The 24,994-nt window shown below is 41.5% G+C and overlaps 1 protein-coding gene across 2 annotated transcripts in view; it reads right to left on the bottom strand.

The window, feature by feature from the left end:
* The window catches only part of cdh8 (cadherin 8), a 117,871-nt gene extending 97,578 nt beyond the window's left edge, over positions 1-20,293 (bottom strand). For both annotated transcript variants that reach the window (XM_079338899.1, XM_079338900.1), the window contains exons 1-2: positions 19,964-20,293; positions 17,499-18,016 (exon numbers count right to left, since the gene is read on the bottom strand). In XM_079338899.1, the coding sequence (XP_079195025.1) occupies positions 17,499-17,756 (258 nt within the window). In that variant the 5' untranslated portion in view covers positions 17,757-18,016; positions 19,964-20,293. The remainder of the gene's footprint in view (positions 1-17,498; positions 18,017-19,963) is intronic.
* Positions 20,294-24,994: the final 4,701 nt, after the last annotated feature.

Here is a 24,994-nt window from a genome sequence, read left to right as displayed (position 1 = left end):
AACAAGGGAGAACTTGTATAGTAGCACAAGAGAACTGAAACAGATTATAGTGATAGCTTTAGAGCACATTCAGAGCAGCAAGACTTTTTATAAACAGCCATACAGGCAAATCTAAGTAAATTGTATGTCCGTTAATTTAACGACGACATTTATTTATTCCATTAAGAGACTAAGTCCAAAAATGTTTTGAACGTTTTACTGAAAAATCAACCAGGCTACCGTGGTTTTAAGAATACATTATTTTAACTTTAGTCTGGGAAAGACAACAAATTCTTCATTGTCTTTTATGAGAGTGTTTTCAACATTGACCTGTGCCTTTGTAGTTCTCTTTGGGTAAAGAATGTGCGATGACCTTGACTGTAGATTGTTGACTTTTTTTTAGCAAAATAACGAAGCTCAGCATAAATTCAAGCCAGAAGACTGGTTTTATTCTCTCACAAACTTGTTTTTACTTGTCTTCATTCAATGTAGCTGCTCCCTCTCTACCACTCCCTCCGTCTCCCTGCTCTGGTGATCAGCGGATTATAGGCGTTTACTCTTAAAGTAATAGTCCAACCAGATTCTGCCACAACTTCTCTTAACCAATCATCCTGCAGCTGTCAGAATTTAAAATGTGTCATGTCATTGTCACCTCCATTCCAGCTCTAAAGTCATCATGACGGAGTCTAATTGCCAAAGACATTGTATATTGTTCTTTTCCTAAACTGTTACTTCAGTCTCTCCTCGTTGAAATAGACACATTTTTTTTATAAAATAGCATAAAATGTATCATAGCTGTGTCACTTTCTGGCTTTTACTCAAACTCCACTGTTGACCTCATATGACTGTCACAGCAGTTTCTGGGGTATAAATGATAGATGATGCTGTGAATGAGTGCAACAAGAAGACATTCTGTCCTGTTTGCACAAGCACCCTTCAGCTGTGTGCCCAAGCTGCTCCCGCTGTAACACAAATTGTTGTTAGGACAGTTGCAACTACTGCCAGGAAATTAACATGAGCAGCCTATTGCTGTTTCCTCTGCCTTCCAATGATTGGAGCATAAAACAAAATCCAGCATTAAACAAATGCTCCCCCGAAGACAGCACACAACAAACAGAATATTTAAGAGAGGAGAAAAACTACGAGAAAGTGGGAAAATATGTCTTGCCCAGAGAATTCAAGATTTGCTCAAATGTAAGCAGCAACAGCAACAAATCAAAATTAGCCACCAGTTTGCTCTCATTCACATTTCTGGAGGGGACAGTGGCTTGTTTGTGTCCCTCGTCAGAGTCTGGAGCATTCTGAAATTAAGCCAAGGACAAACATGCGCAGCTACTGTACTGGAAAGAGAGGCTTCAGCTGCACTGCAGAGCTCCATTTATTCTTATCAATACTCGTGCATTAGAGTTCATTTGCAAAACCGCATTAACGCCTCTGGCAGAATCTCCCCCCTCTTCTGTCCCTCCCTTAAATCTCTCATAAATCTCTGAGCGTCCCTTTTTCTTCTAACGGCGTCATCACAGAGAGCCACTCTTTTCAATTCCTGGAGTGAGAAAAGGACAGGGGGTAAAAAGCCTCTTCCAGTATTACATCTTTTCTACTTTATTACACGTCTTCTGGGAAAATGGGGGCAGCTTTGCAGCCTGGCTATCTGTTTACATTTTCTTTACAAGACTATATTGGAATTATAATTGTGTTCTATGGCACCTTCTTTTGGTGCCTTGCTCTGTTTAAAGGTCCTGTGGACCTGGGGAGATGAAGAAAAATGGCCCCCTTTTGAGGGATTCGATTACTGAGGGAGAAAATGCAGCTGCACACTAGCCCTCTCTTCTTCTACCCCCTCTCTGTTTTCCTCCAGGTGCCAATCTCTCGGGATGCTCTCGAGATGGTAGAGCTGGAAGCAAACACAGCGGTAACAACACATGGGGAAATCATTTCTCTGTGCAATTAAGGTGGAAACACACAAAATGAAATATATCACAGAGATGGGTCACATAAATTACATAATTAAATCAATGCAGCTGACTGCTGGGGTGATATTAATTACTTTATTGACTCAGGTGACTTTTTTTCCATGTTTTCTTCTTATTTTCCTCAAGGTTGTCAGAGGTCAAAGCATCGGAGTGCTGCATCTTTTTCTGGGTGCTTTGATGTGAGCTGAGAGTTAAAATAGCTCTGTGTTAAAATCTGGCCTTGGAAATCTGAAAAACACATTAAATGCGTATATACTGTTTTGAATGCAGCCTTTGATTTATAATTCAGCAGAGGGAGTCTTGTGTTGAAACAAACTGCGCCACACTTTATTTAGATGGACATCATGTTGAAAGATGTACGCACAGAGTCCCTTTTTCCATCCTGCAACCATTTAGGGTCACTAAGACCAGTTCAGCAGCACTGTGACTGTCATTTAACAACACAACTGCAGAACTGCACTGTTTTGTCTTTGTGTTAACACCTCAAATGAAAAAGGCTTTATCACTAGTTGCAACACAATGAGACATGCAGGTTTACACAAACACAGCATAAATATTCCTTCACAATATGGATACCTGCTGATATTCCTGCAGCTCGTCTACATTGCGTGGTGCACTGGAGTGAGACAGAGAATTTGTATCCTTAATAATGTTTGGAATTAATTAAAATGCAAAGCCACATGCCAAGAGTGCAACCACAGGTGGCGCCACGGTAGAGAGAGCGCAGTGAGAGCAGGCGTGCTGAGTACAAGCCTCCATAACTCATGTCCATTTAACAGATGATTTCTAATTTTATTATTGTTATTCTTGCAATTTTTTTATGCCTCAATTTCATTGAGACAAGTTTGCCATTTTACGCAACAATTTCCTGTGTAATATCATTCTATCAATAAGTAATTACTAGTCTGGTAAATTGCTGTGTAAAATGTTCATTGGACTGGAGAAGATCCATATCAATTGTTCATTTGCATAATGCAAATGAAGGCACAGAGGAAAAAAAACAACAACTTTGCTGCCACCGCTGACAGTTAGATCGCAGCGCCGCTGCTGGAGAAGCAGAAGTGCCCTCACTACAGAGCAGTACAGAGTGCTACAGCAGTTAGAAACTCTGATGTTAGGAACAGGAAATTAAACTGAGTCCAAGCCCCAAATCTAATAGAAGAATAGTATTTGTTGTTTTTGTTTTTTATAGTTTCACTTGGCCAGACCAAAAACAAAATACTCACAAATATGTGAGCATTGTCCATAGATGGCAGCTCAGGCATTAGCAGAGGATGAGCTCCCCGCCACTCCATTAGGCTTTCCCTTGATAGAGTAACACCATTTTAGCCCCTTGTTTACTTAATATGCAGGATCCGGCCCCGTCTATTTGCTTCTAATCAACTGATAAGACGAAAGGCCTTTTCTTTGGCCCCTGGAGGATGAAAACCAAACTCCTAATGGTCATTAGGAGCAATTATGCTCCGTAACTGGCACACCCCTCCCTGCTTTTGCTGCTTTTGCTGCGTTGGCTACTTAGGCGCATGTGGAAGTGATGTTTACGCAGGGGACCCTGAACGCAGCTCGAGAGCTTCTGAGTATACACTTTCATAGGCTGAGGCTGACCGCAGCTTCTGATGATGGATACGTTTGGTTTACTGTCTGATTTCTTGCAGCTGATTGGGATTCAATGCTTTTTGTACAAACATATGGACACAGTAATGCGTGTGTGTTTGATCCATTAAAGTGATTACATTGTGTCAATATCTGCATGATTCACAGAAATCCTCTGATTCCAGAACTCTGAAGGCTTTATTAACACAAAACTTTACATTACTGTAATTGTCGCCTTGTCAAAGGCATCTTGAGGACATGACATGGAGCTTCATTGTGTCCATCCCTGCGTGCACCCAGCTCCTCCCAATTAGCTAACTCAGCTGCTCTGCCGCACGATTCAGAAGACTTGTGATTTCTATGCAAAACCACCAAGATCAAACGGCCTCTGCCCTAATCCCTGCAGTCGAACCTGGAGAGTGTGATCCTTATCGACAAACGCTGAGCCGCTGCAGAGTAAGAGCTCATTACATATGCACAGAGACCTTTTTGACATGCATTTTCCCTCAACGCCGGTGATGCAACAAAGGGAGGAATCCCGCTCTCATGTTTGCATTGTAAATGTTAGCACAGATATTGTGTGCTCAAATCAAGTTCGAGATACCTGATACGCATTCTGCCTCGATTTGATGTGGTATTTGTTGAAGTTATACAGCATGCTCAGTTAAATCCCTCTATCATATTTTCATCTACTCGTTGTACTGGATATGATCCATTTACGAATCCCCTGAGATCATATCTAAGAAGCTCCTTTAGATGAATAACTAGAGAGTAAAATGGATTTCTATGGATATTATGACTATTGTCGAGCTAGAATTACATATAAATAGAAACAACAGAATATAACCTATCCACATTTTTATCAGAGGCATGAGCGGCAGAAAATAGGGGAGACAGGGCTTGGCTGTCACACTGATTACAGCTCAATTTGAGGGTGCTTTTATAACATGTCATCACATGTTTTTGTCTAGCCATTTGGTGTGAGACTTTGGACATGAAAGAGAAGAAAAATGCTCATGTAGATAATTCTTTCACAACAATTTGTTTGTATTGTGGCATTTCTCAATCTAACACTCAAAGAAAAAAAAAAGCAGGAAAGCTGTTTGAAAGAGCTTTGATTTTAGCTTACTTTTCATCCTCATGCCTTCTTTTTGAGTAGAAGGCATGAGGATGCTAGCATTTAACATCTGTAAAAATTTTAGTTTAGTTTGTCATCTCACTACTCTTAAGGTTGTTTGTTGTATGTCAAAGCTGAATCATAAAGGCGGTTTAATTGGATTTTTTACAATGAGGTTTATTTTTGGGCTGTCTCTATGCCTTCATTTGATCAGAAAGTGGATGACATGCACAGAAGGAGTCACAGGTTGGATTTGAACCAGAACCTCCACACATGGGGCAACCTCACCGCTATGCGGTCTGCTTCCCCAATTCAGGGAATAAAAATAGATGTATTCACATTGTAGTGTTTAAATAATAATGCTATAAAAATAGATTTTTATTTTTATTATTGAGTTATTTGTGGTGTTTTTGTGCCTTCAATGGAGACATGGGACAGTGGATAGAATCGGAAATCAGGGAGAGAGAGTGTGGGGAATGAATGGCAGTAAAGGAGCTGTTTTATCCTAGCTGCTTGGAGGACTATACCCTCCGTACATGGGGGGTGCTCACTGGATTTTTTTTTTAACTATTCTCCAACAAAAGGTTTTTTTTTGTTTTTTTTCAAGATGGTGTATGTGTTAAAGTAATACATTTTTTTAGAATGAGGTAGAAGAATGAAAGGGCTACTCATCCAAACCAAACAGCCTAAGCTTCTCTTAAATGTCAGAATGAATAATGGAAGATGTGTCAATGATGAGAAATTCAGATGATAGTAAAAAAAAAAAGTGTCTCTTGCGATGATGACAGCCTGTGTACTGTAGGATTCAGTTGTGTAAAACAGGTCAACACAAGAGCCTCACACACGTGCACACACAAAACACTGAGCAGTGACGAGGGAGGCCATTGTGAGAAAACTAATAAAGAGGCACTGTGTTGATGCTGTGCAGTAATTACACATCCCAGGATATCAGTGCGGTATTTATAAAAACACTGGGCATACACAAAGAAGAAAAGGTCATCAAGGCAGATATGACATTAGCATTTTGACAACACACAAAACAAGCGGACATACTCACACTCACGTGTCCATGCAAGTGTGTGTGTGTGTGTGTGTGTGTGTGTGCATAGACAAATAAAAAAAAGATAATGTTATGTTTTCTTATCTGGCCACTCAATGAGACACACAGACAGTGTGTGTGTGTTTGCATGCATGTGCATCTGTGTTTATGGGCTGTGCTACATTGTGCACAGACACACACTGATAAACATGCCACATCTTGGCAAGTGGTGATTCAAGCGGGCGCCGGCTTCTGTAAACACTGGGAGTGCAGCACAGATTTAGATGGAGGGAAATGAGGACCTGTGTGACGGCTTCCATCCAGATAGAGGCTGCAATGGTTTTGGAGTTGTCCTTGTGTCTCCCCCCCCCCCCACACACACACACACACACAAACACACTCCCCAATGACAAACCATTCAAAGATCCAACCCTTCAAATATTGCTGTCTCACCACAGCTGCTCCTCGTCTTCATCAGCTAACAGCAGCGGCACGGCTTTGTGCCGCAGATAAAGCACAGAAAGTTACATGAAAGGGCACTGTGCCATTTGGCACAGCGTGCCTCTTCTTAGAGGCGAGACGAGTCATCTCATGAGACGCGGCAGGGGTTTCCCTCCCTGACACGGCTCCTCGTTTTTTGTGAAATTTAAAGTATCTCTATCTAAGCTCAGTACCCTAAGAGATTTTTTTTAAAGAATATTGTTGACAATTTAGTATTCCGGGCTTTTCAGTTCAATATATTACTCAAATGACATTATTTAATGCACAAATAAATAACAAATACTGACTGTTTTTTCAAGTACAAAATATCCTGTACGATATAATCAATTATTAAAGGTAGCACGGCAGTGCTCTGTGGACTCTCCCTGATCTCCCTGAGTGTCCGCCCACAGACATGCGGGTCAACTAGTGAACTGGAAACTCTAAATAGCCTGTAGGTGTGAATATGAGTGTGAATGTGTTTGAATATGGTTAGTATTGGCTGCCTACCATGGCAGCCAGTGAGGGTGTATCCAACTCCGCCTCTTGCCCAGTGCATGCAGGGATGAGCGCCAGCCCCTGTAACCCTGAACTGAGGAAGCTTAGATGTAGAAAGCCCTCCTAAATAAGTGTTATTTTTGTACCGACTTATAATTTTATAAACATAACTAAAAAGAAGAGACGTCATATTCAGTGGCGCTATTTCACCTGGGAGTCTGAGGTTAAGCAATGAATATTGTTTTAAATAACCAAAACCCACCATCTTAAATTTTCTAAATGCTATTATTTTGGGAATAAGTTAAACAACAAAATACACTGAAAATGCACAATTAACCATCTCCAATGTGTACTGTTAGTTAAATATTTCAAAGGGCAGCGCATTTAAAGGCTTTTAATCTCTCTCCAAAAGAGTAGCTTAAAGCCAACGGGGAAAAGGCAATGCTGGGGGAAATATTAATCTTCTGTAGTTGTAGAGTCAGGATGTTGAACAGGATGTTATCGACAAGCTCAGGATAAAGTAAAAGAGGACTTAGTAAGCTAGCTAGTTAGTCAAGCTTGTTGTGTATTTTCAACGGTTTGGTCACAGTGCATATCATTCATGAAAACCGTTTTTTATATACTGTAGTATAAGAAATATAGACAATAAGAAAGTTAAAAACACAATACAACAGCACACCTCGACATTCTTCAATCCAATTGAAGGTTTTTTAAACCATGATTTGTTTTATCGGAGGTAGTTTTGTGCTACCATCAAGTTGTTTTACTTTGACGTAACTGAAAACTGGTGTTTGTTGGCTGAAATATTTTATTTGGCCCCTGATCTTATAAACAGCAGCAGCAGCAGTCAGCTCATGAAAAGTATGACAGGACTCCTTGCAATGATTCCTCTTTGTTCCACTCAGCTGCTGCCAAGGGAACTTGACTCGTGTCTCAACACAAACACTATCAGAAAAAATTCATCCTCTTTGAAAAATATGCAAACTTTGATTCAGCATCATCTTCATCATTCCCACCTTTAAAAAGGTCAAACGTATTCAAACTTTAGCTTAGAGCGCAGGTTAAAACCCTTGCTCATCATTCTGAAAAAAAATAAAAAATACATCTACGCTATCATACAGTTGAAAACAAATTACACTACTACTCTCTCACATTCAAATAATCTGATAAGTCAACTGAATGTTCACAGTGATCCAACATTACGTCGTCCAGTCTTTCATCAAACTCATCTGTGACGATGTTAAACTAATTGGATCTTCTATTATTCATAAGAGCAGAAGTTTTTCTTGGAACTCTCCCTTTCATTAAAATACAATAGAGAAGACCGGGTGTTAGCAAAGATTTGTTAATATTTCATCAGATAGACAGTCGCTGCATGTCCAATCCACAAGCACAACAACCGGCAGTTGTGGCTTGGATAAAGGCAATTAGCCAGACTTTGATAACAGACGGCCTCTACCCCCTAAAAGCTTTTCACATGTTCCTGGCATCCTCCGCTCAGTGTCCCTCAACACCTCATTTTGTTGCCTTGGAGAGAGGCGAGAGCAGCAGAGAGGGGCGACATAACACACCATGTCCCTCGTTGTGCACGCCGCGCTGGCAGAGAGCGCACATACTTCAGGATTCTTTGGGAACAATTTCAGCGTGCTGCGCACTCGGCCCTGATTCCCATTAAGCATTCATGATTCATCTGGATTTTATATTATAACGTTTTGAATTTTTCATGCATGCACCCCCTCCCTTCCACTTCCAACCCCCCTTTTTTTCTGATCCGACTGGAGTCGAAGAAAAAAAAAAAAAAGGAGAACTAATCAAACAACTGAGCAGCGAAGAAAAAAAGAACCAGTGTCACTTTCACATACACTGAGGACTGTGTGTTTCTACCATCAACAGCTGCTTGTGACATCCAGGGTACTTTTTCCTTCATCTATAAGCCTCAGTGAGATGTATCGGCAGCACATTATTAAAGGCATACAGGTGTCTTCCCAGGTAGAGTGGAAGTATGGTTGCAGAAGAAAGAATAGGGTGTGTGGGTGCTGCCCTTTTACATTCCCTCCTCCCCTCCCTTGGCTATTATTTCAGCTATCTTTTTGCTCTTTCTGCAGAAAGGATCATTAAACTGAAATAATTCATTTGCGAGAAAGGTCAGAGCCACAGTCTGTTGGCACCCAGATACCAGGGTTAGGAGTGGCTGCGTTCAGAGAGAGAAGAGAGAGAGCAAAGCGGGGAGCCATTGATTGTACCTGTGTTTTTTTTTTTTTTATTGTCGACTCAGTGATTGAGGTGAGTAACCCTCTGCCTCCCTCTCAGCGCTGATGATAATCATCATCTTTAATACCTGTTATAGGTGAAGACACCCATCTTCAAGTAAATGTCACATCCACTGTTTACAGGGGCTACTTTGTTGTTGTTATGTTTGTGCGAGGAAGGGAGAGAGGAGCTAGGAAAGGACAGAGGAGGGAAAGGCAAGAGGCGGAGGAAGAATGTGGAGGACTGTCATCTTTAAAGTGCCAGAAATAGACACTCACCCACCACCTCCCAATACAAAAACTCCCTCCCATTGTCTCTCCTGCTCCAGCCCACGTGCGCTCCCAGCAAACCGTGAAGCCAAATGCACATCCAGTCGCACAATAATAACATCCATTCTTAACAAGATTACTCCTGCAGTCCCAGTTTGGCTGATGGGACGTGTATGGGAGCAGAGGCACAGGGATAAGCCGCCTGCAGCATTTCACATACACTGGGCTCTATCCATAGGAGCGGATCTGCCTGGGGAGTTGATCCAAACATCCAGCCCACAAGTGCACACTGGCAATGGAATCTTTAGCTGCTGCCGCTCCTGCTGTGGCTTATGCCCACAACTACCATCTCAGAGGCAAGGGCCAATTAGCAGGTTTCAGATAATCATAATCTTTTGATTTGAATAATCTGATTTGAATAATTGTAACCTCATTTGCGGCTGTTGATGCTTGGCCAGTGTTGTGACTGGAAAACACAGTCCAGATCATGAGTAAGCAGAGTGTCCAACATCAGGCTATTTAATGTCGCTTCATTTTAGTCATCTATCGCTGCCTGTTTAAAATATAATTATACACGGAGCGGGTGTTTAGCCTGAGAAATCAACAATCATTTAAATGTCAGCACAAGACAAAGGCCAAGCTGCTTAAGCCTGTTTAATTACCAATGGATCTCTTGATACTGTGAGAAAAATACCATGCAAACAAAGCAGAAAAAAAACATCCCCTATTTTGAAAGAATAATTTAGCATAAGCAGCACACGAGCAAAGCATTTGAGGTGAACTGCTTTAATTCTTATAAATTAGTTAGAGCAAAGTTCAAGGCAGAGTGCCAGATGATTTAGCCTGCTAAGCACTCCACCTCCGCAAAAAGCCGGCCCAGGCCGAGTCCAGTGAGGAAGGCAGGAGGAGATGAGAGAGGAGGGGAAGAACAGAAGTTAAAAGCGGGCTGAGTTGACAGGGGTTTTTTCAGTTAATCAGAGGAGGGTGCTTGTCTGGATTTCTCTGGAAGTTTGACAGACAAACAAAGACACGGTCGGGGGGGACCATAAAGGGGCCATTTGCTGTGAATTAGCAGCTCAGGATGTTGATGTAGCAGCTCAGGAAAGTGGCCCTCGTGCGAGCTGCTCACTGTACAACATGGATTTAATCATGCTGAGCCGCAGATGTGAGTGATAGCAGCAAGCTTGTTATTTTGCTCATGGACTCTGAAGCCGTGTGAATGGATGTGCTCTCCTGTTAAATCATAATTGCCGCTGATGCATGTACACAAGAGAGCTTCCAAGGATCATGGACTGGGAGCTCTAGTTGCCTCCGTATATATATATATATATATATATATATATATATATAGATAGATATAGAGATATAGAGATATAGAGATAGATATACTGAACTGCAACATAATTCCATCTCCTTTTTGCAGAAAGGATATACAGTTTAGTGAATTGTGAGCTATGCATTTTAAATGTCTATGGGTGAAAACCTCTGGAACAAATTGTCTTTCTTCGTGAAGTCCTGAATTAAAATCTCCAACTCTGCAGCAGAATAAATCATGTTTACAATCTGATACAAAGATAACTGGTCTCTGTTTTGAATTAGTTTTTTTCAATTTAGTTTTTAAATACATTTGGGCAGCACTAATATATGATACTGGGTGACTTCCATTTGTTGTTTCCAAGTTGCTAACTCAATTTTATTCAGCCGATGAACTGTTTGGGCCTTTTGGAGAAGTCACTATACAATCATTGGACATGTGGCCTTGCTGGGCTGTTTTTTTTTGTGTGTAAACTGGCTATCTAAAAGTCAACAGACTCCAGGATTATCAGCAGGTACAATTCTATGAATAACTTCTGTATAAATTAGCAAGAAGATATCACTGTCTGTTATGATCATTGCTGGCTTGATAGCTGGTCAAAGCTCATGAAAATGTATCTGTTGTGGTTTAGAAGCACAAGTTATTTTACAGATCCTGCAAGGAACTTTGAGAGTTAAATACAGTTCAATGGATCAGTGTGAATTTCTGCTTTGGGAAAAGTTTAAAAAAGACTATGTCTTAAGCATGGGGTCAATAGTCTCCTTTGATACCTAACCTGCAGCAGCATTTAATCACTCTTGTTGCTGTCGGTCATCATAAAGAGGCTTCAGTATCAGCCTGTTTCTTAAATGGTTAAAAACTCTTCGTAATGGCTTTTAGTTACCCATGTCAGTCACCCTGCATTTTTCTATTGCTTTGACAACAACGTGTCTGCCAATGCCCCTATGACAAGGCCACTTTGGGCTCCAAAAAATGACATGGCATGAGCCACAGTGTGTGACCACTCTGCTTGGAAAGGCTTTCGCCAAACCAATGGGTGAGGTCACACTCCTAATATTTAAACAGTCTTTGGTTTAAACCTTGAGTGATTGGAAAGATGGAAATAATCATTGAAATGACACATATTGGAAGGATATTGAATAGAGTTCCTTTTAAATGTTCACTGACAGGCAGGTGGGAACAAAATAACTTGGCAATAACGTCGAAGATAGAGGCAATGGAAATACATTTGCTGGGAAAGTAATAATGCCTGTGCTGATGAGGTCACCTGTAAAATGTGAAATAACATAGTTCTCAGGTTGCAATTTCTGCTCATAACGCAGTATAGAGCAGTTTACAGAGGAATCTGTCATTAATATTTCTGAACTGACAACCCAGTAAATGTCTTTAAAGAAATACCAGCCATAAAGCTTCATGGAATCACTGTGTTTACTGTTGCAGACATAACCCTCATGTCTAAATATTCTCCATCCAAGCCGATGTCCGCTCATCTCATTTTGGTCTGTCGCACTCCCGAATGGATGTATGAAACACATACATGCACGTACACTCACACAGCCGGTAAATGGGTACCAGGACGACAACACAAAGCCATAGACAACCTGTCAAGCTCTTGGAGGGCAGCACTAATGTGATCCCACAGCTCTATCAGAGCCACCGCTGGGCCCAGTGTTTTATTACAGACCGGGAGGGACAGACACAGGGAGAGATTGGAAAGGAAGAGAGAGACTGTGACCATGGCCCATTGATATAATGGCCAGGCTGGCTTTAGTGATATACTGTACAGGTAAGCCTCGAGGAGAGAGAGGAGCCCGCTAACAGAGCAGCCAAAGGAAAATGGAAGTAGAGGACAGAAGGATGTTAGTATGTTTTTTTCAAAATCACACAAGAGGAGGGAATGGAGATCTAAGAGCTGAGAGACAGAGGAGGTGCTGCTAGACTGCAGCTCAATATGGATCTTTGTGCCGCTGCCTGAGGAGAGATTACAGAGCTGTATTCCAGAAGCTGTTGTGGGTGTGAGAAACCAAATGGAATGAAATGAAGTCCAACAAACATCGATGGGCTCCCCTTTAATGACAGCTTTCCAAGTCAGTACTCTCACTATGGCACTGGAACCTGTTGGTAATTCAAGCTATATTTTAACATTTATTATATTCAAGCCATTCCATATAATTTACGTGTCAAATTTGCCATCAATCACAGATGATAATTCTGCTAATAACTCCCACTCCAAATCCATCAATCAAAAGCACAGGCAGAAATCCGCTCGAGTCGGAGCCTGAGTAAAATGCAGATTAAGGCTGGGGATTCCCACTAATCAAAGGCCACATCTGCAGGACTCAGTTAAGAAGGTGGATCAACGTTTGATCTGTCGTAAACTAGCAGTCGGGCCTCTGTTAGGACCAAGATGCCTCTTGCTTTTTCCTCAGCTGCAATAAGGACCAAATATGGCCTTCGTGTTGCCTTACTGCCTCGAAATGTCAAAGCCAAACTTTTGTAGGAATTTAACAATGTCGTCCTACCAAACACAATTAGGCCTCCATCTCTATATAATCACCCCTTCAAAAGACAGAGAGAGAGAGAGAGAGAGAGAGAGAGAGAGAGAGAGAGAGAGAGAGAGAGAGAGAGATTGAGAAAGTGGCGGAGGTGGAGGTAGGGTACAGACAAGAGACAATCCAGCCGTGCAGAAGTAGCTTGCATTCGTATTTATAGACTGATGTCCCACATCTTGTACCAGCAGTCCAAAGTGTTGAAAGCTACAAGAGCAACAAAAAGGTCTTGATTGAAGTCAGAAAAAAATATATACCCAAAGATAGAGGTTCCCTCCTGTCCAGATCATGGTGGTACACAGACCAACAACAACAAAACCCCTGCAACATCAATCATTTGATTTTAAGATGTGAAGTTTTGACTTTATCTGAAAGATCATTCAGTAAATAAGTAATCAAAGTGCCATGGCCTTTTTATTCTCCATAGAACACACTGATACAGTGATATTTATCAGTTTCACCTGAACCGACCTCTCAAGGGGGAAACAAGAAAGACGGATCGAGCCATTTTGGACTTGTCAGGACTAGAAAAGGCTCTTCAATTTTGCAGCAAACATCACTTATACAAAAAACTATCACCTTCGCTTCTAGCAAAACACCGTGCAGAATTACATCACACTACCAATCTGATACCAATGCAGCTCTTCTTGTTGGGAATCCTGTCTAACAGCTTGTTCCCTGGAATGAAGTCTTTCGTTCTCTCTTTTCTCCTGGGCACACACACAAAGACAAAGCAATCCTTTTTTCATCTTCCGGACATTTCCATTTTCTTTGCTGAATCAATAATCAAAGCCTTTTTTCTTTCTGTATCGCTGTCAGTCCTTGCAATCCAGCAGTTCAGTCTGAATTGATGAATATTAATGGTTGATTATCAATTCCCTTTGAGCAAAAAAAACACATACAATGCTGCTGCGGATAAAAGTGTTGGACAATCGGATGAGGCATCAGTCAATTTACCACATCTGCAGCACAATTTAGCAGCCTGGAACCCATCATTATTAATCCACGCGCACCATATGTTAAATGATCGCTGGGAAGTAAAGGAGTCTCAAAAAGTTAGTTCTGAGGCGGAGATATTCATGTGCTAACTGCTATCAATCTGTCTCACGCTACAAAGAAAACACATCCGGATTTGTTTTTGGTGCAAACGCAGCAATTTGTCCAACCGTTTGTCTTTTTGTTCTGAGGCGATGTTTTGCCTTTAATGGCCTGATGTAAATGAGTTTGTGCTTCTTTGTGCTTCTGAATAATTGGAATAGCTGTGATTGAAGAGGCAACAAAACGTGGCTGCCAATAGAGACGAGTTTGGATAGGCCTCATGACAAAATTAAATTAAATCTTAATCAAGATGACAAACAGTAACTCATGGCGCTGTTTAATTCTAACGACCTTTTCATTATCAGTCACAGCATCATCATTATTCAAGTTTTAATTGCTATTAGTAGACAAATATTATTATTATTTTTATTACTATTATTATTATTATTATTATTATTATTATTATTGTAAGCATACATGTCTGTTTGTCTCTAACCCAGTATGAAGATTAATCCAGTCGAGGCAGGTGGCTGAACTGCAGTGAGTCTGGTTCAGCTCTATGTATCTGCCAGTCAAAAAGAAGTTCTCCCAGCCACTGTTGCTGACTTATTGCTCATGAAGTATTCACGTTGGATCTCTGTAAATAGCACGAACAAGAGTGGGATATAAACTCCTGATATAGTGAACCATTACTTTAAAATGCTAATTCAATAATAAAAGGCTTCATTTTTTTGTAATAGTTCAATCAAGAGCTGCATTGACTTAAAATGATCTCCACCTTTCAGCGATGGTCTACATGAGAGTCTTTCAAAAGAGTCATCAATGAGAAACCGCACGTCTCCTAGCTGAGTCCATGTGAGCGATAAGTTCAGGCGTATCTACCTTCACACTCCGTTTGCTTGTTTCTATTCTTAATGATGGGTTATTTCTGAACGCTCCCTGGCTCATGATGAGTAATCCTTAAAATCCCTTTCAATACCGTGTTCTTTTTAAGCTACAGCCGAGCAACAAGCTTTCACAGCTGTCTCCTGTGTTTCACTTTAACAGGTACTGCACGCCTGCCTCCCCGACGCCAACAGGACTGACGGGGGCTGACGAACGCACCGCTCAGTGAATCACAATGTCAAGAGACGACGCGCTGGAGAAGAACAGCAAAAGGGAAGGGTGCTGTCACGCCTTGTGGCCGTCCTTCTCGCTCTTCCGCTCCTTTGCCTCCCATAACCCCCCCCTCACACCCTCCCTTTGCTTTTCTGCGTTTATGCTAATCGGAGAGAGAGAGAGAACACTGAGAATGACACACCTCTAAAAATCGATGGCACAATCTCTCTCTGTCCCTCTCACAAGCTCTATCTCTCACTCTGCTTCTTGGTGCAGTTGAGGGGAGCCCGGGCGCGCACAATGATTGTGGGAATCACATATAATTAACGCTCAGAGTGCTCAGAGTGTGGCAATACAGAACTATTCAAGTCCAATCTTGGCCTGGCCTTCCTTGATAATAGGCCTACAATCACAGATACAGGCGACCTTACACACAGTGAAAGGAAGTTGTGCAAAAAAAAAAAAAAAAAACAGAGAGCTGTACAACTCATTTGAATCACACCTCCCAACTGTTAAATTCATTTTTTAATTAAGAGAAAAGGAGAAGAAAAGGACACACAGGAACCAAGAGGGAGAGAGATTTATCATCTTAAACCAATACAGTGCCATCTTGGTTTAACATAGGACTTATCTTAGCTCTGCCAGGCGTACTCATGAGCACTTAACCTTGTAGTGAACGCAACCCATCATCATCGCCTCGCAAAAGGCAAAACTGCATTTATTCTTCACCCAGATCAGCCCCCCGTATCCCGACCGATCCTCACACGTCCTTCAAACGAGAAGATTCTTATATCTATAACCGACAGTCAACTATGTGGCAAAGCATTAATCACAGTCTTGAGAGGAGGCATCTTTCATGAGAAGGAGCACAACTTGATTTTGTGTCACCAAGCCTCTGTTGACTATCCAAAGTGCATTTCACACTGTAGACCAAGAGACCCGGCAGAGTATTTCATGCCAGAGCTTGGATTTAAGGATATGCTCTATTCTTTATTTAAAAAAAAAAAAAAAAAAAAAACGCCTTCAGATAAATTCTCTATAAATACAAACATTGTCCAGGCTTTCCATCAAATCTTAAACACGCAGCGCATCTCACAGCTGAGATCAGATCTGTCAAATCAAAGCTCACGCATGGTCACAGAGGCCCCTGTGAGTGTTTGTTTGTTTCAGAATTCTGATGAGCAGCCATTGTTGAATCCAGCAGAGGCTTCCTAATTGACTCGCTTGAAAAATTAATGCATCACTTAACAGCATTTTTGTGTTCGTATGGTATTTAGAAAACAGGTGCAAATCCCGCATGGTGGCAAATATTTAATTGATGCAGCCATATGACAACGCTCGGGATAGAAGAACAAAGAAAAAAAGAGAAGAAGTGAAATGAAAACTATTTACCTGGACTTTTTTTTTCTTGTGCAACAAAAAAATTAAACCCCCCTTTTTTTTTCTTCTTGAGTTCTGCCAGGTGCCACTTCTGAAGACTTGGAGGGAAAAAAAGCACTACAATGACAGTATGTCAGAAACATGAAAGGCATACCCACCAATTATCAAATATTAGGCATGAAACACTGTTTGCGAAAGCTATTACTGAACACGATCAAATATTGTGCTTGATGGCCTGCGTGCCTGCCCATGCCAGAGCGGCTGGGTTAGATTCTGGGGGAGGAGAGCGAGCCTCGCTGCCAGGATGACTCTCCCCAGGTGAATCCCAGCAATGAGCTGTGAACAAGCTGCTTTGGCCGGGCTGGCATGCAGCCTCTGTCTCCCCTGAAACCTGCCTGACACTTTCACGCAGGCCAGGGAGCAGGTGGCCCTTAGCCGCGGGATTAGCCCGCAGTTCTGTTTGTTACAGAGCAGCTAAAAAACAAACAAAAACACCTCATATCGTACTTTTTATCCATCCATATGTCAAAATACGATAAAGATGTTGAAATGAAGTTGGAAAAAAAAGATAGTCTTTCGTGTAAGTGTATTTTAAATCACAAGGTAACTGTGGCGAAGAAGAATCTGTGTGACTGCATTACAGTGTCCCAGCTTTCAAGGACATTGAAAAGAGGGGAAAAAAATGTTTTGCAACCGTCATGTCATTTGAGTTTAATTATTTGCAAAAGCATTTCAAGACCCCCTCCCTCTTTCCTCCCTCTCGCTCTCTCTTGTCCCCGTATCTCTTCTCCCCCTTGACAACCAAAACCCTCCCACAGCCCGTGGGAAGGAGGAAAAATGGAGGGAGCATTCAAATGGCCGAATTAATGTTTCCACACGATAAGCAAGCTTAATATAATGCTGACAATCACAGCACTCACCCTGCCAACTAGAATTGGATCGGGTCCAGAAAATTCCTCCAGCACAAACATTTGGTTCCAAACCCATCCTCTCTTGGCGCGGCTCAGTAATCTTTGTCCTTCGCCAAGACCGCTCGCCACCGCCGCAGACCCACCAGTTTGTGTACTTTTGGACTGGCCTATGATAGGAGTCATAGACACACAAGGAACACAAGTAATCCACAGCAGCAGCAAGGACATCCACAGATCCATGAGCATCTCCTCGGACCGTTTTGGCATCCTGTCGTTATGTGGTTGGTTTGTTTGTTTGTTTGTTTTACTTCTCTCCTTTCGGTCTCTCCTTTCCAACTCCTCGCTTCAGATCAACAGCTCCTTCTTAGATAACAAGAAAAGGTTACTTGTGTCCTCTTTGAGCGCTGCAGCTCGCATTCATGGCGTGATAAAGGTCACTTGCATGGCTTGGCATGCCTCCATAGCAGTTGGTGAGGGGGTGAGGCACTCTGCACAGCATCCATTTGGCGTTATTCCGAGGGGGAGACCTACAAGGGAGCAAGCAATTGCAGTTTGTTAGTTGTCTTTTAGTCTTGCAAGGAGGTGAGAAAGGAAGAGGGGCGGGATGAAGAAAGCAGAGTCGAATAAACATTTGAACAAATTACACGAGAGAGCCAGAATGAGAGCAAAAAGAAAAAAAAATGTTTGACATCGAGGGCAAAGGATTCAAACCAGAGAGATTTTCTCATTTTAACATAAGAAGTCAACACTTCCCTTCCTCTTTAAAACTGATCTTTATGAAGCAGTCGTGACCCTTTATGCCTATCTTGTTTCCCCATTATCCTGCACCAATTCAACAACAAACGGGTTGTCTGTACTCTGAGGCTATTCAGCACACAACATTAGATTGCCTTGCTTTAATCTGTCGCTCTGGGGATTATCCAAGAAAGATTCTGAGCAATTACACGTTCTTTATGATTATTAGTTTGACAATACACTTTGGGTGAACGATTATAGACTATGCTCAGACTCCTGAGCATTTAAACAGTCTTGAAGATAGTGCTGGCTTTAGATCTAGAGGCGGCAGGTGAGCTCTATAATGTCAACAGCTCTTAGTATCGCAGTAATCTAGATGAGATAACTGTGAAGGCATTCAGACACATGTTCCATTACATTAAGTTATTAAAATAACTTCCCAACTGCTGTTTTCTGATAAGAAATTGATGTGAAGTTTATTTTTTGACGTGTAAAAACGTGTAATCAATTTTAAAACAACAACAACAGAGTAACACCATTGTTAAAGAAGAAGGGAAGGATGCACCCTACATGTTGCCCTTTAATCAAAACACAGTTTTCGTTTTTGCCTCGCTCAGCCGTGTCTGTGCACAACACACTGATGTGCACCAGCATGCAAAACAAGAGAAGAGGAAAAAGCACAGACACAAAGGACTGGCTGTGAGTTTGAGGTGCAGGTGGACCTGCTATTACGGCGCGGAATTCAGCTCAGTGCCGGTGTTAGTTCTGGTAACTTTTAATTCACACTATGTCGCTGTGCTCTGTGTTTCCAGCGATGCAATTTCCAAGGACAAAAAGGTGTAACCCGAATCAACCTGCTATGTTATCAGGTGAGGAGTGACCAGAGTTAATCAAATATTCTCACAATAACCCAGCGACTAAAAGTAAGAGGTACAGGTTAACAGTAATTGATAATATAAATTAAAAAATAATAATAATAGAAAGTACAAAAAATAAGCTGTTATAAAAATGAAATATAAATTATAGACTGATTTAAGCATAAATGTATTTCTGCTCTTTTTTAGCGCAGTTTAAGTCAAAGTGGCGCGTGACTAAGCCGGCGATTTCAGCACCACGGGGGGAGGACAGCTCCCCGCTAGAATAGCAGCCGGTCCAGACAGCTCAGCCAAAGAGCGAGCGCTGGTGGCAGCGGAGGAGCTGTCCAAGGTAGTCCATAAACAGGAGCAGTTTTCTCTCTGACTCCGATACTTAAAGAGTAAAGTTTAGCCAACACGAGCGTTTTTTACGCATTGTTTTCTCTGCAGTAGTCTGCAAGACAAAAGAAAAAAAAAACCTAGATTCATGAAATTCGCTCCGTCTGAAGTTTTCATCTCAAGGCAGACGTCGTGTCCAGCCGGTTCTGCTAGGTGCATACGATGTGGCACCAGTGCGCACAAGCCGTCCAATCTACGGACATTTAAAGACAAACAGGCGGTATATGTGTGACTAATTCCGCAGTGGGATTAGTCAGAAAGGCAGAAAAAAGGCAAATGCAGAAAGAAGTCTAAGTTGCAGACCTTCCTGCAGACTTGCCCTGTCACTCAGTCAAACGTCTCGCGCCTGATAATGTGCCGGGAATGCACTGTTTCCCCGCAATGGAAGAGAGGCTATGAGAAGTCCTTTTAAACCCCTCCACTAAACATCACTGCACATGAGAAATACCTGTTAGGTTGTATAGCACGGTGACGGGCTGTACTTACTAGTGACACTTGAATCATGTTCCGTTGCTGTATCATTTTACAATTGTTCCCCCTTGGCTTCAAAAATACGCAAAAAGAAGTCCACTGCGTTTCATTCGAGGCGCTGAGAAAATGAGCAGAAACGCGGAGCGGCGAGAGGCTACAAATCCTTCCTGCAGTTTGTCTCGACAGAGTGACAGACAGTGTGTTAGTGTTGTGTAGTTAAGAGCTCCGATAGGCTTGCTGGCCGACTAGAAAAGTGAGGAGGAGATGGAGGAGAGAGGCACACTGGCGGAGAGAGCCTCCCCTTCGCGGCGCTCATTGGGCTGATGAGGAGCCGGGTCAACAGGCGCACAAATGAATGCGTGCCGCTTTACCCAGCCACGAGCGCGCAAAGGTGAGCATCTAATATGACAAGCTATTGCTGCAGGTAGGTTTTTGCAGGTTAAAGTCTCTCATCCCTTTATTTTTCTTTTGATTCAAACTCTTCTCTTTAGTTGGGGTAACGACGCACGAGTTGGCCCGCCCGTCTCGAGCTCGTTGGTAAAATTTAACGGGTCAGGTGATCAGTGAAACCAAACCGAGGCTGCTCATTTACATTGACATCTGATATAGGGTTAAGCATTAATTAGATAGACACACATATGTTTTATTTATTTTTATTTCCGTAAGCTTTATTTATCCATCCCATTGAGGCTTAACACCCTCTTTTTCAAAGGAGTCCTGCAGAACTTACACGATGGTATATGGTGGCCCTTTTGGCAAAAAAAGCCAGTACATTGTTCCAGTCGTGTAGAGGATTTCCTCGCACACTGACAGGTTATTTGTATTCTTGACACATGGAATAAATTCTGCGCATAAAAAAACTAAAGCCTAGACTATTAAAAAGACAAGGAGCAGGGAGAGTGTTACACAGGTCTTATTAAGACGGTTAGTGAAAAGGTCATGCTCATCATTGCACGCTTCAATGTGTGTGTGTGTGTGTGTGTGTGAGAGAGAGAGAGTGAGAGAGAGAGAGAAAAAGAGAGGACGAGAGAGAGACCAGCAGAGAGTGAGTGACAGGCAGCAGAGGGGGCCCATGCTGTTGTCCACGCAGAGAGCCCTCTAGTGTTGGTCCGGCTGCTCGGCAGCAGACAGGCAGGGGCCTTTTGAGGGGAGTGGATTTTCATTAGCGCAGCAGGTGAGGGATGTGAGTATACTTGCTTGTATTTTTAGCTTGTATTTTTTTTTTTTATCAGACCACAAAGTAGTTCATACATTTCCACTTTTCCACATTTCCACGCATCCCTTTCTTCAAATTATACTGCACACATAATATTTTCAGCATATTAATTCAGTGATTATGAGGGATGCTAAAAGATGACACATCCTATATTGAAGTATAGAAATACAGATACTTTTGTAAAAATGTAGATCACAATGGAAGTACTCATTCAAGTGTGTTGCTTTAGTAAAAGTAAGAAACGGCAGGCTCTGAAATTTACCCAAGGCAGAAAAGGAAACTACAACCTCTTAGAGGACATTTCTATACATAAACTGAAGGAAATTATTAAACATAATGATTTGGGCATCAAAGTTAACGAAGAAAACAATGAGGTCCTGTGTAGAAATCCTTCGGATGAGGAATGTTTTTTTCTGACCTAAATCTGTTTCAAATTCATCAGAGATCCTGACTCGGTGACTTCAGTCACATAGTCTCCTATCTGTTCTGATGTTATATTTCTTCTTCTTTTTGTCAGTGGTCTGACATGTTTGATATACACTAATAAAAACAACAAGGAATTGTCTATATTATGTGTTATTCCCCCGCTATGTGAAATTATGGAAAATGTAAGCAATTATTTTTCCCCTACAGCTTGTAATTTGTTGTCCTAAAATTATGTTTTTTATACTGGGCTTTTTCTACATACAGGAGAACAGTCTGCGTGGAGAGCAACAGTGGCCAAAAGCTAAAGACATGGGTTCCATCAACAATCACCTCAAGTTGTTTAAGCGTTTTCTCTTTAAACATACATGCAGCGATGCAGAGTGATCTCTCCTGCTTCCATATCATTGTTTAGTTCTAAGAAACTTTAGCGGGAAAATTGAGTGTATGAGTTAGAAGTCTTGGCAGTTATAGTTACTTATAACTGCCAACAAACAACCTCAGCTTTTAAAAAAAAAAAAAAAAAAAGGTCAATATGGAAGTGCAAATCCCTGCAGTTCCTCTAGTGTCCACCAGAGGCTGGCTCATGGAGCTCTGGAAGTCACATACTCAACACAGCAAAAAAAAAAAAGAGCCAATTTTGTCAATATAAATACATGATTAAAGCCTGGTGCAAAAAAAAAAAATCATTAGCATAGACTATACGTTTTAAGTTCTCAGCCTGCTGTTAGGTTGACTGAAAGGCTGACAAAGCTTTTCCAGCATAGTGTTGTGATGTCACTCAAGCTTGGTCCATATATTTACGGTCTATACTGCCAGCTTCATAGTGTAGCTAAAGTTACTACCCGTTTTGAAAATTTTAGTAGTAAAAAAATCTAGGTTACTGTTTCAAACATAGAGACTTACAAAGAGGAAACTTGTTAGCAAAAAAATACTAGTGTTGGCTCTAAATACCTGAAAACTGTATTCATGTCACAACGTATTTGTGTTTCATCACTTAACCATCTTTGCTTGTTAGAGTGAAAGTGTTGGTTTGCCAGCACAACATGTTATTGTTCTTTACCCCCTTAACATAACAGAGCTGTTCCTCTCAGGCTCACCCTGTGGAGACCTTTTGACCTACATGCCAGAGATCCCAATTAGCAAAGACATCAAGTCTACCATTATTTATTTCTGTACCGTTTAATTTCCCTCCCACTCACACTTTGATGTTGCAGCTGTGTTTCAGATGGGAATTCTCCAATCATCTTATTTAAAGGCCTCTGCTGCATAATACATTCGACTGTAAATGTTGAGCCATGTTTCTCTTACTCGATATGAATGAAGATTTCACAGACGGACACTCAGAGCACATTTGATATGCATGGACTGAGTTAAATGTATGACGATGGCTGCCCTGGTGGGCTGTACGTTTAAAAAAATCACAGTCAATGTTTCAGTGAATAAATAACCTGAAAGCACAAGGCGGTATCTGGACCTTATTACATGCTGTAATTATTTTTAGAAGCTGTCACATAATGCCCGACACAACACAGTAAAAGTGTCAAACTTCAAAGCACCAGCCCTAATTCATGCTAAATACAATAATAAAGAGCGCTGTGAAACTGTGAACATTGATGTTATTCATGCCATGCTCTCTTACAGGTAGAGGGTAAATGCCCCATTGACTTATAGGAGAACCTGGGAATAACTAATCATTCAAAATCTCCTTGTTTATATGTCGAGTTTGTGCAAATGAGAAGGTTCCAGCTTTAAATTAGTGATTAATTCCACTGACATGGCCCCTGCCAGTGATCAAAATATTAGATGGCTTTGAAAAAGGCAAAGTAAGTGAAGGGGAAATGGTCTTTAGAACCCAGGCATCCACAATCGATCATTAGTTACTGCTTTGTCAGAGGTATTAATCACAGAGCTGTTGCAGCGTGAGCCACACACTCCCACATCTGAAGCTCTGCACAACAAGCCGCAGCCACATGGGCCTGTTACTATATGAAGATTGTGTTGCTTGATGTAGATCTTCTCTTTTTTTATTTGTGTGCAGACCAATCTGTTAAAGGACAAGCTTAGCCACTGTTATGGAGATTCACAGCAGGGTTCTTTCAGTTGTGAGTGCCTGAGCCTGTTAAGGCAGGTGTAAATGTCATCAGAGACCCTTTTTCTTTGCAAATAACCCCACAAACACCATCACCACCGCCCCCACACATACATTTGGCAAAGTTTCTGGCTCAACATGTATCTCTCATTCTGATGAGCAGTCTACCTTGAAACAGCAATCCAGCCTGAGGTGGAGATAACCAGCGGCTGTAAAGTCTCCTTTTAGCTGGCTGTTGCTTCTTTACTTTGATTTTGCTGCTGTCTCTGCTGCTTTACCCCCTGCTGTGTGACCACCAGGCTCCTCCTGATAGATACCATGCCTCCAGACTGGCCGAGGTTATGAAACGGTTTCCTTTTTGGTAATATACCCACTGGGAAAATCTGTCATCATCTGCATATACGTTTAATTTTAACAGCTCCCCCTTGTGGTCACACTAAAAAGCTCCTTTTTTTTTCTTCTTTGATTTTCTCAAATGTTGTACTCTTGTACCTTCTTTTCAGAATATACCCTGATATCTAAGTTTTCTATGGTCATGGACTCTCAGTGTTATCATAGAAGAGCACATTTAAATAATTCAGATATATACTGTACAATAATGCCTTTTGCCTTCTTTGTTTTTGATGTAAAAATCAAACATGCTCGCAACTTATTGTCATGATGGATTAAAGTGTTTTTATTTTTGTAGTTATTCAAGCTGTAACTTTGCCTTGTAATAACAATCATCAGTAAGTAGTGAAAACACTAAAGGTTTCACAGCGCCTAAGGCAAAAGATTCAACTGTCTTGTTTTGTTGATGAATAGTCCAAGCCTTTTAAATGTTAACAAAAAATGAAATCAAATAACAGCCCATATATATATATATATATATATATATATATATATTAGAGATGGATGCAAGACGCTTTGATCCCCAATGTTACGCTACAATACACTCCATAGTCCCCTTGGGGAAATTTTTAATTGTTATTATTCTATCACCTTAGAAATTATTCTCAATCTGTAAAGATGGACAGTCAGGATCCATGATATGATCCTTAGGTCATCAGTTGGTGGGGTCTCTGAGCTGTACCCATCATTGCAGAGAAGGAGCCTTTAGTTGTTGTGGTCCTTTCTGATCATGTATTTTATCATGCTTATACCCCTCTATTACAGCCCTGCATAGCACAGGCTGTTTCTGTATCTGTAGCTTTTAATGTAAATGAGCTATGATGGAACACGCCCCTCCCTGAAAGGGCTTGGTTTGCTAGGGCTTTCCCACTCCATGCCCTACTGTTTACAGTGAGAAGTCAGACTCAGAGGGCAGAACACAGAC

The sequence above is a fragment of the Symphodus melops genome (genome assembly GCF_947650265.1).
Source record: "Symphodus melops genome assembly, chromosome: 3".
Lineage (NCBI taxonomy): Eukaryota > Metazoa > Chordata > Actinopteri > Labriformes > Labridae > Symphodus > Symphodus melops.
This window is presented reverse-complemented; position numbering and strand designations above follow the sequence as displayed.